The sequence below is a fragment of the Orcinus orca genome, chromosome 16 (genome assembly GCF_937001465.1).
Source record: "Orcinus orca chromosome 16, mOrcOrc1.1, whole genome shotgun sequence".
Classification (NCBI taxonomy): Eukaryota; Metazoa; Chordata; class Mammalia; order Artiodactyla; family Delphinidae; genus Orcinus; species Orcinus orca.
This window is the reverse complement of record NC_064574.1, coordinates 8,862,401-8,881,357: the sequence shown is the minus strand read 5'-3', so window position 1 is coordinate 8,881,357 and position 18,957 is coordinate 8,862,401. Positions and strand designations below refer to the sequence as shown.

Here is an 18,957-nt window from a genome sequence, read left to right as displayed (position 1 = left end):
ATATTATTGTAATATTATATTGTAAACTAGCCACATGACAAAATTTTCTAGTGAGACAAAGTTTGAATGTTTAACTTTGGTTGTAAGAAATGCAGTGAAGGGGAGGGGCTTCCCTGGTGGCGTAGTGGTTAAGAATCCGCCTGCCAATGCAGGGGACACGGGTTCAAGCCCTGGTCCAGGAAGATCCCACATGCTGCGGAGCAACTAAGCCTGTGTGCCACAACTGCTGAGCCTGCATGCCACAACTACTGAAGCCCACACGCCTAGAGCCCGTGCTCCGCGACAAGAAAAGCCACCGCAATGAGAAGCCTGTGCACCGCAACAAAGAGTAGCCCCCGCTCGCCGCAACTAGAGAAAGCCCATGTGCAGCAACGAAGACGCAACACAGCCATAAATAAATAAATAACATAAATAAATTTTTTTAAAAAATGAAATGCAATGAAGGGGAAACATCTCACATATTTGAAAACTTTTATTCTTTTAGAGAATTCAAAGAAGATATACAGATGAAATCTGACAACACATGTGGATTTGTAATTCTAAAAAGAATTTCACAGCAGTGAGAAAGCATATACTTATTTTGGTGATGTGCACATATTTGTTCAAAATAAAGATATAAATGTACACTTCTGAAATAGTCTAAAAATGTAACCTAAAAAGGGAAATCTTTATCAAATATACAGAAACATATAGTATGCTTTTAGGAAAAGTAGTAGTAAAAACCTGTGCAAATAAACTACATGTAAACACAATTTTTAACAGTTTTACAAGTATTGCTTAAATCTATATGCCTTTTCCATTTATGAAATCATATTTTCCCAAGGCGTTCAAGTCACATAACATGGTTTACCTAGTTAATCTATAATGTATGCACACTTTACTACTGACCCATCTATAGCTGGGAAAATTAAGGCAGGGAAAGTCAATGAATATTTTTAAGCCATGACTAAACTTTAGAACATTGCCCTAAACTTCTAAGTCAAATATCATATATATATTTTTAAGTGATGTAAGCAAATTGCCATTTGAATACACACACACACACACACACACACACACACAATTTAAAAACTACTGATCCAGTCCTTAATAGATTAAATAGACTCAATGCCATAATTAAATAATTTCAGGATCCTTTAACACAATGATGCCACAGTAAATCATTAAGGCATTCTTAGACAGGTGGTTTTGACTTCATTAAAGTACTTCTTAACATAGAGGTTTTCTCTAATTTTCCAATAATGTTTCTATTTCAAAACAAGAAAAAAAAAACAACAGCTTCATAGAGACCTGGTAACTTTAACCAATATTTAGTTTTGCTTCTATTATTAAGCAGTATTTCCCCAAATATATTAAACGGAGTTACAACAAATGGATCGTCAATACTACACAGGCCCCCAATAATCTAGCTATAGTCGGTCTTTCATTGTGAAATGTAAACTTCTGAGAAGTGAAGATTCCAGCAGTGAATCTGGTAAAGCTAGGACAGAAACATTTAGTGACTTTATTTATTTATTTATTTTGCGTTACACGGGCCTCTCACTGTTGTGGCCTCTCCCGTTGCGGAGCACAGGCTCCGGACGCGCAGGCTCAGCGGCCATGGCTCACGGGCCCAGGCGCTCCGCGGCATGTGGGATCTTCCCGGACCGGGGCACGAACCCGTGTCCCCTGCATCGGCAGGCGGACTCTCAACCACTGCGCCACCAGGGAAGCCCCATTTAGTGACTTTTACCTGACCAACGGATAAGTGCCCAACTGCCCTATACAAGAGAAAACAGGATGATGAGCAATTCTGTGTAAGTCAGGATGGTGCTGATGTCAGTTACATGTAAGTTATGTGTAAGCAGGCGGTATACCCTGTAGAGTGCCTGGCATTCCAACAATCTGCTTTCCCTGAGCCAGATACCATCTTAATAAATACCATCAGCTACACAGACAGTACAGCTTCTAGAACAATTGTACAGAAGAAAGAGTATAAACACCTGGGACTAAATGTTCTTTACATGCTGTTTCATGCTCAGGGTTTTGATGTGTGCTTTCCTGTCATGCAGAAGTCCAAAGCCTCATTCTTGCAAAAGGGTAAAAATTGCTGTGCGTGGTCTTGGTAAAAAAAAAAAAATCTGGAAAATAAAGTATACCCCAATTATACATCAGAGCAGTATAGTTAAACAAGAGGAATTATTAGCAAAAAAATAAATGCTAAAACCAGTAGTGCCCTGGGCTCTTGTGTTTCACCAAGATAACTGTGCACACTGTCCCAGCTGAAGACTGGAAGTTTCGCAATTAAGCTAGAATTCCTTCATTATCCTACTTGATTCAACTCTGTTTGTTGGCATGTTCAGAATCTGACAATTGCCTAATGATACCAGACACGTAGGGAGGAATTCACTGGGCCTCAATCAGAAATTTCATCTGTAATTGCATGTTTCCCGAAATAATCCACCTATCAGCAAATACCCTTGCAGTTAGCAAATAGCAACTAGTTCTAGGCAAATTCTAGGTGATATCGTTGAAAGGGAAGAGTGATTAAGACTGATTTTTACCACTGGCACCTAATTCTATAAAGCTATGTATCAGAAATGTCATATTTTCACATCTGATAATACTAGAGATTTCTCAGGCTAACTTCTTATCCCTTCAGTAGTTGAAAATTCATTTTATTGTGGATTAGGGGGAAATAACTAGACTAAAAAAAACACCATTTCATCAAGGAAATTAGAAATAAGGCTAAAGTATACTATTAGGCCTATGTTAATTTAAAGGAAATAATTAAGCAGCAATTAAATAGCTGATATATGAATATGGCAAAAATTATGAAGCTGGCATGAGAACACCCACACTGTCAGAAAAGGTAATAAAGGGTATGTTGCAGAAAAAGTATGACATTGTATTTAATACAGGCTGGTAAATATCTCCTCTTCTATGCCAGGGGTCTGTAAGTCAAGACCCTATGGTCCAATAAGTACCACCACCTCTTTTTACAAATAAAGATTTATTGAAATACAGTACTGGTAGGCAGAATCATGGCCCTCAAAAAAGGCTGAGTCCCTAATCCCCAGAACCTGTGAATATATTGCTTTGCATTGCAAAGGGAGTGTTGCAGATGTGATTAAGGTTATGGACCTCGAAATGGGGAGATCATCCTGAATGATATCCTGTCTGAGAGATGCAATAGAAGAAGGATGAGGGATTTGAAGCCTAGACGCTAGTTGGCTTTGAAGATGGAGGAAGAGGTCATGAACCAAGGAATGGTGGCCTCTAGGAGCTGAGAATAACTCGTAGTTGATGCAAGAAAACAGAAACCTCAGTCTTACAGCCATAAGAAACTAAATTCTGCCAACAACGGAAATCTGTAAGGGAACAGATTCTCCCCTAGAGCTTCCAGAAAGGAACACAGCCCTGCCGAATGACAACTTGATTCTATCCTGGCAAGAGCTGTGTTGAATTTCTGACCTATAGAATGATAAAATAATAAATGTGTGCTATTTAATACAAGTTTTAGTAATTTGTAAGTAATTTGTTTTAGTAATTTGTTATGGCAACAATAGAAAACTAAGACAATAGTCACCCCTATTCATTGACCAGTTGTCTGAGGCTGCCCTGAGGTGGAGCAAAGTGGATGTGAGAGAGACCTTATGTCCTGCAAAGCCTAAAATATTTGCCAACTGGTCCTTTACAGAAAAAGTTTGCCCCCCACCCCGATATTCACAAGCAAAAACCATGACAAGCAGCTTGCATCTTGGAGCACTTAGTTGATGCCAGGCTCTGGGCCAGGTATTTTGTATTCATATCATCTTTCTGGATGGATACTATTTTGGTCCCCATTTTACAAATGAAAAAAAAAATGTGAAGGCAGAAAGGTTAAGTAACTGTTCAAGGTCACCCAGTGAACCAACAGTGAGCAGGGACTCCAAGCCAAGTATGGTTGACTTCCAAGCTTGGCTCACCTCTTGGCCATTCTCCACACCCCAGATGCTCACCTGAGGCCTCCTATCTCTGGTGGAAAGCAACGGGGAGCTGTCGGCTGGGTACCAGGATGCCCAAGTGCAGCATCTCCACAGGCTCCTTGTCTGTGGCCACGATGTCATATTTGCGGACGATCTGGAACACAGAAGCACAAAAAAGCAGAATCACCCCTCTTCTCCTGCCTTGAGGAATAGCCCAGAATACAGCTGCAGAAATCCCATCAGGGTCTTACCCAGCAGAGAGCCAAGTGCAGCTGGAGCTCGGCTAATCGGCGACCAATGCACATTCTTTTCCCAACGCCAAATGGAAGATGGGCAAAAGGGTTGATCTTTTTCTTGTCTTGAAGCCATCGTTCGGGTCTAAACTGACTTGAATCTTCAAAATTTTCTTCATTGGACCCCAACACATGGGTATTTAGCATCAATACTGTCTAAAAACACACAGAAACACAAAGCACTTAAAGAAAACGTTTGAATAGCAAAATTTACAAAAGCCATCACCTTACAAATGTGAAAGTAACCCACAAAGGTATAATAATGATGAATGCCAACATGTATTGAGTGCTTGAAATGTGCCAGGTGATACTGGCACAATAAATAGGTCATGAACTTTAAAATTTTACATCACATTCTCACAACAATCCCATGTGGTAGGTTTTATTATTCCCATTTTACAGATGAGAAAACTGAGGCTCGCAGAGGTTATGTAACTCACTCAAGGCTATACTTGAATCCAGGTCTGTCTATGGAGACAGAAGACCATTATTCCTAATGCTAGACTACACAACACGTCAACCATATACTGCAATCTACACATTTCCAAAATGAATGCTCTCCCAGTAGAAACGTTTAGGGAGATCTGATGGATATTTGAAAAGGGTAAGGTACAGACTGTACAAATTCTACTTACTCCTTTCGGTAAAGCATATTCCCCCAGAACCATTGCTTTGTCAAGAGTTCGAGTTGTAAATGGCACACTCGGGGTAAGCCTGAAAAAACAAGATCAGAGATGTCTAAGTGGGCACGGACCAAGTTCTAGCTCAAGGGAATGCAGATTCTGGTTAAATAAATAGTTGCTGCCTGAGTTCTCAAAAAAGGAACATGATCCCAACTCTTTACAAAGAAGTTCTGTCTCTTGCTTCCCAATATTTACACCTCTTGTTTATATTCTTTATCTTATTGTGTTGGTTAAACCCCCAAGTACAAGCCTGCTTCATAGCTGTTAATAGTGTTTGTTCAGTTTCATTCCCCGTACACATTCAAATGTGTACATTGACATGCTTCGCCCTCAAGCTTGTTGTTTGTTCTCGGTTTCTCCTAACTACCCTTCATGAAGTTAAAGATATTTCCTTCTGACCCTAAGACATTGTGAGCTTTGTTTTCCAGAAAAAGAATTTTCAAAGAACATTTTATACAGAGGCTCAAAACCAAAGGTGTCTCTATGTCTTATATAATAATATGGTTCCTTGCTGAGGTTTCATCTCACATCCTTCAATCGTGCCCCTAATCTTAATTATTGCTCATAGCGTCCATTAGAGTATTATGATTACTGATGTAAAGGGCAAGACTCTGACTTTCCAAGATTTAATAGAATTTGCCCAAATGATTTAGGAAATGAGTAATAGAAAAGGAATATGGTCCAAAGGCCCTTTTTTTTTTTTTGTAGCTTGGTAAATGTTTACGAATCAACTGTGGGAGCCATCTGTGGGAGGGCATCCCTCATTATGTGTTGCAGAGAACAGCCTTCTGACATATTCATATTGGCTTAGGCACGTGTTCTTACCGCATAGATTCTTTCAGACAGGCTTTTAAATATGGCATATTCCTCAAATCCTCTGCCCGTGGCATCTGATTCTCAGGCAGTACACTCTGAAGTTCCTTAAGAAGCTTTTGTTGCACGTGGGGATTACGAGATAAATTGAAGAGGATCCACATTAAGCTGTTTGCTGTCTGAAAGCCAAAGGGACATAAACTTGAGTTTTCTGCAAATAAACTGCCTTAAAACCAGTATGAGCTGAACCAAAGGTGATGCCTACCACCTCGTCATGAAAACATTAGGAGTGACGCCTTTTCACATGTCCTTCCTGGCTGTGCTTCAAACAAATGCCCTGTATGGAAAGTCAGATTTAGTTTCTAAAACACATCAATGAATAATAGCTTATTTCCTGAGGGAATCAAAGTAGAATTCTTTAAATAATCAGCTGCATTAGGACGTAAAATATAGTTTGGTACAAAAATTGAACACAAATGAGGGCATGTAGAACTGGCCCGATGAGAGTCGGATGGACATGGACGATTGCAACAGTATCAATTTCCGGGTTGTGGTAACAGTTTATCTTATGCACATGTTACCATTGAGGGAAACTTGGTGAAGGATTAAGGGATCCTCTCTATTTTTTTTCTTAGAATTGCATGTGAATCGATAATTATCTCAAAATGAAATTTGTTAATTGTTTAATATAAAAAATAATATGAAAATTGAATGAGGAGAGAGCCTAAGAGTGTTATTAATAAAAGTGTCTTTTTTTTTTTAATTTTGCAATGCAAATGCACAAGAAGTTGCATTCCTGGAATTTAACAGAAAGATTTTTTTTGCCACACCCTCAAAAGTTACCACAAAAATAAAAAGGCATTATCTGACCCAGGGTTTCAGCCTCAAGGAAAGAGCCCTGGTAGGAGGCGGCCAACACCAAAATAAGAAATTCTAGCGTCAAGTTGAGTATTTCAAAGAACCAGCCACAATTTCTGACAAAGACTCATGGCCTTTTAAGTGGCATCCTTTATTTCCTTTCCAAAGGCAATGAGAAGAGAAAAAATATTGGCAGAAACAACCAGTGCAGCTTTTAGCTTCATAATACTCACCACTGGTAGTCTTATGTATTTGTCTTTAGGCCTATTTTTGTCTAATTTAAGCCAAATATTCCCATAAAAATGGTCATTGTGTCCTCTCTGCAGACATGAAGACGCTTTTGCTAAGTGCTATGTGCCACTCACATAAATGAGCCAAGTGCAGGACAATTTGGAGCCAATGGTATTTATTATCTTTGGAAGAAGATGCCTCCAAGTAGCCTTCTTCCTGTCAGAGGACCGCCAGCCTCAGCTGCAAATAAACCGTGGATGTCATTATTACAAGAGTCCAATTTACAAAACAGGAAGAGGGCATAGCCACCAAATTAGATACACTTTCAAATTTCTCTGATTTTCCAAATGTGACTTTCAGAATAGCCAGGACTAAAAAAAGAAACAGATTGAACCGTATCAGTGGGTCCCTTACCGCAAGTACCAAATAGAGTTTCCAAAAGGCAGATAACTGTAGCTTTCACCAAAGCCCTGTAAGACAGCCCTGGCCTTTTAGGATAACTGCAGGGGCTGAATGGAGGGGAAGTGGCCTGAGAAACCTCATGGGCACAAAGTATCCCGGCTTGACCTCCATGGAGGAGACACATCTCATAGCGAGCTGGCCTTGCTATTTCCACTCTCTCTCTGCTAGGTCCATTCTCCATCCACCAGCCAGAGCCCACTTTACAAAACATCAATCTGATTAAGTTCCTCCCTTGTTTAAAACACTCCCAGAGATTTCCATCACAGGTGCAGTAAATCCAAATGCCTCACAAAGGCTCCTGGTTAACAGGGCCCATCATCTTCTCCCCTGTCAACTCTGACCACATGTGCTAGGTCTGCAGTCCATCCTTCTTTCTGCCCAGGACCTTGGCATGTGCCGTTTCCTCTACTTCGAGTGGTCTTCCATCAGCTCTTCCCTTGGCTGGCTCCTTCTCGTTATTCCAGTGTCAGCTCCAATATGACATCTCAGAGAGAGACGACCTCCCCTACCTCTCTATGACTTCACCCTGATGGCTTCCTCCAGGTCTTGGATCACTGTCTGAAATGATCCTATTTCATTATTTATTTACATGTCTATCATCTGTGCCCCAAGACCACTTAAGTTCCATGGGGGAGGGGGCTTCCCTGGTGGCGCAGTGGTTGAGAGTCTGCCTGCCGATGCAGGGGACACGGGTTCGAGCCCCGGTCCGGGAGGATCCCACATGCCGCGGAGCGGCTGGGCCCGTGAGCTCATGGCTGCTGGGCCTGCGCGTCCGGAGCCTGTGCTCCGCAACGGGAGAGGCCACAACAGTGAGAGGCCCGCGTACCGCAAAAAAAAAAAAAAAAAAAAAAACAAAATTAGCTGTTTCCTTTAAACTGAAATCAAGTGTTTCCCAAACTCCCTCTGTTGACAATTTTAAGCAGAAAAAAATATTATTGGAATTGCAGAGTATTCCAATGTTTTTAGACTAAATAACATCCACAGTTAGGCACTTTGGGGTAACATGCACAGCCTAAAATATATCCAGTTTTTAAAAACCTCGATTATCTACCTTGCTGTGCTGTAGGATTTTACTGCTTCTTAATGCCTGTCGCATTTTGCATATTTGTCGTAGCACTTATACCCTGAACCGGATTTCTGTCTCTAAAGCACATGAATTTTTCTATCATATGTTTAAGCACAAAGGCTGTGCTCTGGGTCTCCTGCACATCTCTAGTATGAGAATTTTTATGTCTGCTAAGCTAATGCTCAGTTAATCCTTATGGAATAGGTGAGTTGAATGACTACATAAAATTCATCATGAAAAAGATTTTACAGCCCGTTGATTTAGCAAACTAAAACCGAGCCCACCCTTACCGTTTCCACCGCAGCCAGCTGGAGCTCCGTCACAGCCGCATACAGTTCTTTCTTTGAAAGCTGATTGTGGTGATAAACATCACTAATGAAATCCATACTGGGCTGCTCAGAATATTTCTCTAACCGGTTGTCGACACAAGATTTGACTGTTGGAGAAGAGAAAAAGGGAGAGGAAATCAGCTGAAAATTAGGAGGAGGAAAAGAGTGAAATGGAACCCAGGATCAAATTCTCCTTGCAACATCTAAAGGGTCTTTGCAGGCAATCTGACAATTTGACAATTTGTCAGATAAGCTAATACTGCCTTGTTGTTAAGTCAGCAAGCCCTGACCAATGCCCACAGGAGCAGGGCTTCTCAAATATTAACGTGCACAAGAATCCCCCGGGCATCTTCTTAAAATGCAGCTTCTGATTCTAGAGTCTGGGGTGGGCCTGGAAGTCTGATTTCTAACAAGCTATCAGGGGATGCTGTTGCTGGGTCTGCAGTCACGTTTTGAGTAGGAAGAGGTTAGAGCTTGGGAGAGGGAGGTCATCATGAGACAGAGGTGGCATTTGGGTCTGTTCTCAGAATCAGAACTTGGTCCCATATCCAAGCATCTAGCAGATATGGTCACTGATACAGGCACAGTGGGATCTGGCTCCCAAATCCTGGCAGCAGAGGAGAGGAGAAACCCTCCACCACTGTTACCAAACATAAACACACACACACGTGCAGTGCCCATGCATGCTGACGGTAATGGTGATGTTTGTCAAGTACATTCTAGGCATGCACCTCCCTCACTTCAATCCATCATACAAGCCACCACCATAATAATAATCATGGTGATGATGGTAAAAATGATGACAATAAATGGCACAGTGGTTACAGTTGGATCTTCTGCCTGGCTTCAACCCTGGTTTTGCCATTACCTAGCATGCAATCTTGATAAAGTTACTTAATTTTGTGTCTCAGTTCTATCACTCAGGCCTAATAGAAAACCCTACTTTACAGGGTTTCTGTGAGAATTAAATGCGTGTGTGTGTGTATACTCAGAACAATACTTAGCACCAAATATTCCCTTCATCCTGTAGCAGAAATAGCTCTGATCCATTGAGATATTGGACTGTGCCAGGTTTTGTTTTTTTTAGGTTTTGCAGAAATTATATTACATATTTTCTTGGCAGGAAATAGTGACAGTTCCCACTACATCATAGCCAGGTTTTAAGTTATCTATATTAGAACTGAAAACAGTTGTACTGAGGTACATACTACTACTACTACTACCACTATTAACCCATTTTAGAGGCGAGACAACTGAGAATGAAAAAGAGTGCATTTGGCCAAGCCACCACACCCAATGACAGAGCTGGGACTTGAACCCAGGAATCTTTGACTCCAAAGCTCTTGTTTTTAACCACTCCTAGTTCCCAAAGAAGACTACAGAAAACTACCTCCTGCTTTTTCCTAGAATTCATCTGTACCAGGGCGATCCCCAAATTCATGAGTTTGCAAAGCCCAAAAGAATCCGGAGGAGCAACTCCATCAAAGGATGGGGTGCTGAGGCCAAGATCATCCAGACCTTCCGGCAGCAGCTCCGGAGACAGGGTTGCTGGGTACATGTGGCCACGTTACCCGATTTGAAAATGGTGTCCCAGGCCAGAGTGTGCGCCTGCCAGACCTTGGTGTTGAGGCTCTTGTGCAGCTCGACTGGCGTGACCATCATTCTCCCAAATGTGCTCATCATCTGTGGGGAACACAAATGCCTTTTCACCCCCGTTTCTCTTTCTCTCAAAGACAACTTGCACTCCTTGAGAGAAGCGTTCTAAACAACTGCACCCTTTGCTCCCCTAAAGGCCGGAATTCCAAGGATGCCTCAGGGCTCCCAGCACCAGTCCCCAGCCCCACCCTCCAGGGACATATGAAAATCATCTTTGGGATGCTTTTCCACTGGATGTGTTTCATAAAAAAATTGGTCTTATGACCTAAACATAAAAAAAGAAGGATACAAATCTCATATCCATTTCCATTTCCAATAATTTCCAAACTTCAGCCATTCCTAAAACCAGTTTCACAGGGTCTACTATCTCTACATACAACCTAAACAATCCCCCAAATTTTAATCTGAAAATTTTCAGACTCTTTGCACTAGTATTTTAATCAACTGACCTTTAACTGAAATACCTACTTTCACCTTGCCTGACAACGACTGAATGTGCCTTTTTTTATTATATGTATGTCTATGTACGTTCATTCATGAAAATATGCAACACATATTAAAATGAACACTTAACTACTGTAATCAAATATGTGTGGATGCCACTGTTGGGAAACACTGTGATGCACATTTGTTAGGTTCTGTAAACGTTTTATAAGGAAAGGTTCTCTACCTAGGAGATGCTTACTGTTTTGATGGCCATGATGAAGTTCAAAGCTTCATCGCCTGCATTCTTCTGAAGGAGCCCAAATCTCTTCTCATATAGCACAAGGCAGATGCCTGTTATTTAAAATAATCGACACTGTTACCCATTCACAACGACACTGGCGTCCATGATTAGCTGGCTACCAAAGGCTCAATTCTGTCTCCCATAAAAGTGAGGTCTTGGGCTTCACTGGTGGCGCAGTGGTTGAGAGTCCACCTGCCGATGCAGGGGACACGGGTTCGTGCCCCGGTCCGGGAGGATCCCACATGCCGCAGAGTGGCTGGGCCCGTGAGCCATGGCCGCTGAGCCTGCGCGTCCGGAGCCTGTGCTCCGCAACGGGAGAGGCCACAACAGTGAGAGGCGCGCGTACCGCAAAAAAAAAAAGGTCTTTCCGAAGAACAGAGGAAAAGCAAATTCTCTGAGAGAAAGGGGCCTGATTACTCTCCTCTCTTTCTAGAATTATTTCCAGGTCCAATGACTCACCCCTGCAGAACCTCCTGATCAGAAGAGCCACTGTGAAGATGCAGCCATTTTTGTACATGAGTGAATCTCTCCTGTAATGTCTTGATCTTCTCAGAGTTTACCCTTGATATCATGTGTAGTAGCCATTGTTAATGACCTACTCCATACTCATTCTTGCCCATTTCTTCCCTGAGAGAACCCCGATTTTATTTAGGCTGTCAATGTATCAGTCCTCAGGCAATAAGTCAGGATTGATCTAAGACAATTCTGTTCCCTCATTTCCCAGGCTTCCTGTAGCAGCCAAAGCAGCCACATAACCCAGGTCTGGCCAATGAGATTCAAGGGAGACACTTTTGCTTTCTTGATAAAGGGGAAAGCACAGCTGGTTTAGCTCTTCCCTCTTTCCTTCTTGTTTTTGCTAGAATGCAGGGGTGAGGCCAGGAGGGGCAGGAGCCATTCTGCAAGAAGCCAACTAGCTCAGGATGGATGAGAAGGAAGACAGAACAGGGTTGGGTCCCAGGGACATCACTGAGTGCCAGCTGTGGACTGGCTTCCTCAGGACTTCTCATAATGCTGGACAATAATTTGTCAACCACCATGGTCAGGTTTACTTTGACATGCAAAGAAATGCATTTGATATGATTTCCAAAACATACTCTTCTTTTCTCCTCTATAATCATTCCCTCTTTCCCTTAACACCTTCTGTGGATTTCTTATTGGCATGGGGCTTTCTCATGTGCTAAGATGACAGTCTGTAACTTTACAACGAGGTCTATCTGATGGGGGAGACAGGTCAGGACAAAAGCCTCCGTCCCGGGGCACCCTCTCCAGTCCCTCACGTTAGCAGTCAAGAGTGATCCTTCCGGCAAATCGGACCTTGGCACCTTCCTGCTAAAATCACTCTCCTATCGCTCCCAGGGACTCTGGGCTCAAAGCCAAATGCCCATCCCTGGTTTACAGGACTGACATGGGCTGGCTGCTGCTTCCTCCTATCCTCTGCCCTGGATATCCTCGTCCCTTGCTGGACATGCTCCAGTTACTCAGAACACCCTTCTTTCTCCTTAACGCAACACTCTCTGTTCCTTCAGCCTGGAACATTCCATCTTCCTTCACTTTCACCTGGGAAACTCCTGCTTATCCCCCAGGCCTCGGCTGAGATGGTACCACCTCTGTGAAGCATCCCTGACCATGCTCAGCTGAGGCAGCCGCTAGGATTCTCCCCCAGCCTTGAACCCCCTCAGTCAAGTGCTCCGCATTCTACTGCTACTGCCTCGTTCCCCTGCCTGCATACCGACTGGGCAGCGAGCACATCAAGGCAGGGCTTTGCTTTTATTCCCAGCGTGGTCCTTGAAAACAGTGACCATGCTCCCTTCTGTTCGGAACTTTCCATGGCTCAACATCGGACTCAAAGTAAATGTTCTTGCGGGGACTTTCAGGCCCCGGCTTAATCTTTCTCAGCTCCTCTTTCCCCTCCCCCCATAATCCACTCACACCAGCATCCTCGAAGTTCCCCAAAGACATTATTCATACTTTCACCCCAGGACATTTGCACCTCCTGTCTCCACAGTCCCAACAGGCTTCCCACAGATACCCCAGTGGCTTGCTCCTTGCCTTCCTTTAGGTCTCACCTCAAATGTCTCCTTACCAAGCAGACTTGCCTCACCTAGGAACCTACATTCTTTCTTGACTCCCTTACTCCTTGGCAGAGTATATATTAAAATATATTTACTAGTTGATTGTCATCCCTACTAAAATCTGAGCTCCATGTGAACAAGGATGTTGCCTGTTTTGTTCACTGCTGTGTCCCTAGTACAGTGCCTGGCACATAGCAGGTGTTGTATAAGTGTTTGTTGAATGACTACATAAACAGTCCAGAGGGTAGAGCATCACCTAAATGCCTGAAAGCATTAAGAGGGCTGCTATGGCCTTTCCTACTCAGCAATAGTGTATGATTACAGAAGAGTTGTCCACAGGGCCATGTCTGTTCTCAAAATCACTTGCAAAATCAAATGAACAAGATGTGAAGAAAACTTACTTTCAAATGACCATTTGTTCAGCTCGCTGTACAAGTCTTCAATGCAGCCTCGCTCATCACAGAGCTCACTTATTCTACCTGTAAAATCAGCCAAGACCTTAACAGAAAGAAACCACCAAAGACACATTTCAGTCACTGGAGGAAAACAAAAGTTTCAAGTTCAGTAAGTTAGCTTCAGGTTTTGCTACCTTGTATATTCACTGCCCATAATGTTACTCATTCTGAATCATCACTAATTATATATTCTCCTTGGCAGTTCATCTTCTGCCCCAACACCCTTGTCCTGGGTTATTTCCTGAGCTTTCCCTGCAGCCTCCCTGAAGCTTAGGTTTCAGCTTTTGATCTAAATTTAAGAAAAGGAAAACATTTCTTCTAATCAGAATGGAGAATAAACCACAAAGGAGGAATCAGCCCAGTGTCTCTGTAGGGACAACGTCTCAAGGACTCTGGCTACCCTGAGGTTTGCCACTTCCATAGCTGGGCAGGCAAACGTCTCCTTACTGGTTGGTGTTGTATGAAGCATGTTAAGCTTAGAGCCAGGGAACTGTAAGTTCTGGACGCAGCGCCTTTACGAAACAGCTCTGTCACCTTGGACAGGTCCTATACAGCCCCTAGAGGCCAGTTTCTACAATCAGGGTTTTAGACGACTAATGCTTTGCATTTAATGAGGCTTGTATAGAACAAGGCATGGTACAAAGTGTATTACCTTAGCTGATCCCCAAATAACCTCATGAGGTAGAAAGTACTGTCATTACTCCCATTTCCTAGGTAACAGATGAGAAAACTGAGGCTTAGAGAGTAGCTAAGCCACTCTCCCTTGGACACATAAAAGTGGCTCTGCTGGGGTCTGAAATAGGGTATATGTGACCACAAAATCCACAGGTGCAACTAATGGGCATGTTTAGTTTGTCCACATAGCATGTTAAAAAGTACTTTGAATTAGTTACCATCAAAAAATCCAGAGATTTCACATGAACATATGAATTTTCCATTAGTCATCAAAAAATAATAATAATTACTAGATCTGGTGACACTGGGTCTACATTTCCATGTGGCAGGCATTTGCCAGAGCTGGGGCAGCTGTCCCCTCTAGAAAGGGCATGCACTATTCTGCTTGCTAAAATCCCTATTGGGCCTGTCTTATACATTGATATTAATCACCTGGCCCTTGGAAGCTTCTGAATTTGCAATCTTTCACCTACATGATCCTATGTGGGTCCAGTTCAAAATAAATACTGAGAGTGAACAGGAGTAAAAAGAATCCTCTACATGTTTAAATCCTTCCCCCTTTGGGCCCCTGCTGGCTAAAGGATAACATCTAAAAACCTCAGCATGGCACAAAAATATTGTAAAGACCTGCCCTCTGCCCAGCATCATTTCAGAGAAAGCTTCACTTCAGCTGCACTAAATGTACTGTTCTCTGAACACACCATCTCATGCCTCCATATTTTCAGCAGGCTATGCTCTCTGCCTGAATGCCTTTTCCCACCTTCTCTGGCTTGCAGACTCCTGCTCATCCTAAAAAACCCAGCTCAGCTGTCACTACCTAGGAAGTTTATAGTGTTATCTCATTTAATCCTCACAGTAAACCTATGGAGTGGGAATTGTTACTCCCAGTTTATAGACTGGGAAAGTGAGCAAGTTAAATGGTACAGTCAGGTTACATAGCTGGTGGCGGTGGGGTGACGTTCAAAACGAGGACTGTAGAATGTCAAAGTCTATGCTCGTAACTGCTCCCTTATCATAATACTACTTTAAAAGGGAGTGAAGGAGGGGGGAATAAGGAAGGAGGATGTGGAGAGGAATGAGGAGAAAAGGAAGACTCCTGAATCATCCAAATTGCCTGCCTTTTCTTCTGCACTTTGTAGCTGTGGCTTGAAGCTCCACTAAATCCCTCCATCCCCAGGAGAACCAGGAAAGCGAACCCCGTCCTGCAAACCTCATTGATTTTATTGTCCAGCTTCATAATTTCCACTGGTTTCATTAGTTTCTTTTGAAAGGCACTCCTGACCCTCTGCCAGTCTTCTCCTTCCCTGGGAGAGAAGCAGAATTATATTTAGAGCAAACGGAAAGGAAAAGAATGAAGAAGCAGAGACACCTCCAGTTCTCTGACTTCATAAACTATATAACCAAATGAACACAGAATCGTGCCAAGAAACAGCCAGAGAATAATTAGTATTGGAATAGTTGGGGCTGGTTTGACAATACGATGAATAATCACTTTTCCCTTGAGCCAAAGATTGCACAGAAAGATAAAGTCCACATATTTGGGTTCAGAACTTTTGCTGTGCCCTCGCTGGGGTTGAACTGGGAGGCCAGTGGTCTGTTTCCAGCAGTAAGGGTGGGCACGTGAACACCCACTTCACCAGCAACTCAGATCTGTTTGAGGAAAAAAATCTTGTCTTCTTTCAATTGGGTTGAAAGGCACATTCACAGAACACCTCGAATTTAGAATTTTGCCATTGCCTTCAAATAACAGTGAGAGATTCACCGGAGCTGTAAAAAGCCTGTTCTCATCATGAACCCTTTTGCACTTGCTCTATAGATGACCACGCTGCCTGTGATGTATCATGCATTAATACCGTTTTTAATTCCAGTAATTAGGGCTTCCCTGGTGGCTCAGTGGTTAAGAATCCGCCCGCCAATGCAGGGGACACGGGTTTGATCCCTGGTCCCAGAAGATCCCACATGCTGCAGAGCAACTAAGCCCGTGCTCCACAACTACTGAGCCTACGCTCTAGAGCTGGCGAGCCCGCTAGCCACACCCAGAAAAAGCCGCAGCGCAGCAACGAAGACCCAATGTAGCCATAAATAAATAAATCCAGTAATTATATATATCCTGAAAAATATGACTATTAGGCATTGGGGGTAAAAAAAGTGCTAACGTATTAAATGCTAACAATGTCAAAGCTGAGGAATCATATCACATTAGAGTATTTCTCTCTAACATGCAACCTCCACACCCCTCCATGCCAGCTTGACAAGTAGGTCTATCTCCTAATTCCCACCGTTTCCTTTACAAAGGAAGGTCATTGTCAAAAGCAAAAGGAGTTAACTTCTGGCGTGTGAGCTACCAAGGGGGGAGAGGGGCGGGTCGCAGAATTTTAAGGGATAATTTTGTTTGTATAACATGTTTGCCTTGGCATGCTAACTTGACAATCTCATTCCACCCAAGAGTCCAAACATCCTAATTCGCGTAACCTTTTTTTTGACATTTCTTTGACGGAAAGGCCTGGCCCAGCCCCCTTGCCAGAAAGAACACAAGTGTTGCGTACTCAGCCCAGACGTCCCTCCACCCACTCTAGTCCACGCAAGAGCCCGTGACCGCAGCAGGTACGGGCTTCCGTGTTCTCCCTGCATTAGAAGGGTCCAACCCCAGGGAACCCTCATTCCCGTCCCTTCCCAATTTCCAGCCGCCGAACCCCATCCTGCTTCCTGGACTCACAAGATCAGCAGTCCGTAGCCCTCCTCGCGATAGTCGCGATAGGCCTTCCACGGTTTGATCTCCAGACGCTGGGGGTACGCGCTCTCCGTGCGGTAGAGCGCTTCCAGCAGACACGGCGAGCCCAAGTGCACCGAGTCGAAGGAACCCAACTTCATGCGGAAAATCTTGCCATATTTCTCGTGGTACTCAGCCTGCAGCGGGCCGGGCAGGGTGCGAAGTAAGCGCGCATCCGCTGCAGAGTCCCAAGAGAGCTTCTCCCTCCTCCCCGCCTCCTTCCTCTCGGGGACCGGGGCCCGCTGCAGCCTGGACACACAACCGAGCGCACCGTGCGCCCGAACCGCGCGCCTCGGGGAGGGTTTGGAGAGCAAGGCGGGGAGCAGAACGGGAACTGGGGGCGCGACGAGGCATTTACCAGCGTGTCGTGCTGTTTCTTGAGCCCTCCTTTCCAGAGAATCTCCAGCAGACTGCCCAGCAGTGGCCACTTGGTGGGACCGGGCAGGGCGGCCGCGTCTTGCGCCTCGCCCTGTTCCATCATGGGGCAGAGGGGCACCTCCCGCGGCCGACGGGGCGCGCACGCCGTAGATGTCACGGGTCTGGGGGGCTGCCCCAGGCTGCGCAGCTCCTGTAGGAAGGCGGCAAGGGAGCGGCTCTTGCCGATGGGGGAGCTCATGGCAGCGGGGGAGACCGGGCGCTTGGGAATGTGCGGGGGCTGGGAAGGGCGAGGTGGCTAAAGAGGCGCCGGCGAGAGCTGGGGCCTTGACGATTCTGCGGAAGGGAGGCAAAGAGGGGCAGCAGGTGTGATGGAGAGGACGGAAGACGGACAGAGGGCAGAAAGGAACTCGGCGAGGATGCTCGACGCTGCACCGCGCGGCAGCCTCAGGGAGCGGATGCCCGCCTAGCACTGGCCGCAGGGGCTGGAGGAGCGCAGCCGGGAGTTGGGTGGCTCTTGGAAGAGGAAAGGAAAGGACATGAGTCCGCCTGCTGGTTGCAAGTCTGACTTCCAGCTCTGGAGTAGCGAAGTGGAGGTGTCTAGGAAGGTAGAAGAGATGCTGCTGGCGCTGCGCTTTCCTCCTGTCCCTCTCCATGCTCCATGCCCGGGGACCATGTATTTATGGAGACAGGGCAGGCCCTGGGTGGCCAATGAGCACGCTAAGTGGGGCGGAGTGGGTTACGGCTGGCCAGGTCCGGAGGGACGCGGGACGCGGGGTTGGGGGTGGTGCATGGAAGTAGGATGGAGTCAGCGAGGTGAGCGAGGGCACCGGGCCTCGGGTGACCGGAGCGCGGCTCTCCGGGCGGGAACGCCGCGGACTCCACCCTGGAGATGATCCCCCAGGGAAGGCACGCTCACTGGAGTTCACCGGACGTGCGCCGAGCGCGCCTCCCCGCCCTCCCCCGGCGGCCGGGAACTGCAGCCTCGCGCTTGCACAATCGCGTCGCCGCGCTGGCGAGGTCTCCGAGTACCGCCCCGAGGAGGCTGCCGGCGCCTGCCGGAGCCCGAGAGCCCGCGCGTTGCCCGAAACCAGTTTTTTTGCCAGCCTGGACGGAAGTGTTTTTGGAGGAAGGTTGGCTTTCTGCACCTCCCAAGGTGGGGAGGGTTTGAGTCTTAGTGAAAGGCACCCGAAGAGGGGATTTCACCTTAGGGTCTTAACTTGGGCAAGGAGGAGCCGCTGAATTTGGAGAGTTTTCTCCCTAGCTGCTCCATTTTGGTTGTTATGAAGATGTAATGAGTGAGTGCAGGTAAAGCGCCTACAACGTAGTCCACCGTCAGCACTCCACCTGATGTTGCCATTTTAGCTGGTTATGAAATGAGAGGCAAAAGCAGGGCTCGTGGTTGAGACTGGGCATCTGCCCCTCCCTCCATTTGGACACCGACCACCTTGTGCAAAAGCTAGGCACCTGCACCTTCGAACCGCGGCCCCTACCATCCCCATCCATCCCTACAAAGTCCATCTTAAGCAAGCGCGGGAGGGAACA

At 45.2% G+C, this 18,957-nt stretch overlaps 1 protein-coding gene across 3 annotated transcripts; it reads right to left on the bottom strand.

Annotated features, from left to right (window-relative positions):
* Positions 1-454: 454 nt before the first annotated feature.
* LOC101271151 (1,25-dihydroxyvitamin D(3) 24-hydroxylase, mitochondrial) lies at positions 455-18,306 on the bottom strand. 3 transcript variants are annotated; one of them, XR_004478656.2, is made up of 13 exons: positions 17,396-18,306; positions 16,984-17,174; positions 15,478-15,571; positions 13,539-13,635; positions 11,024-11,115; positions 10,254-10,365; positions 8,644-8,789; positions 5,749-5,915; positions 4,876-4,954; positions 4,199-4,396; positions 3,981-4,101; positions 1,983-2,120; positions 455-1,760 (listed from the first exon to the last, which is right to left on the bottom strand). XR_004478656.2 is itself a non-coding variant. In XM_004282915.3 (12 exons), the coding sequence occupies exons 1-11, from the start codon at positions 17,651-17,653 to the stop codon at positions 3,991-3,993; spliced, it is 1,545 nt and encodes a 514-aa protein (XP_004282963.1). In that variant the 5' UTR covers positions 17,654-18,306; the 3' UTR covers positions 455-2,120; positions 3,981-3,990. The 3 variants fall into 3 exon arrangements, 2 of the variants coding, with proteins under 2 accessions (XP_004282963.1, XP_033267071.1); XM_004282915.3 differs by having other exon boundaries at positions 455-2,120; XM_033411180.2 differs by lacking the exon at positions 1,983-2,120.
* Between the last annotated feature and the right edge of the window lie 651 nt (positions 18,307-18,957).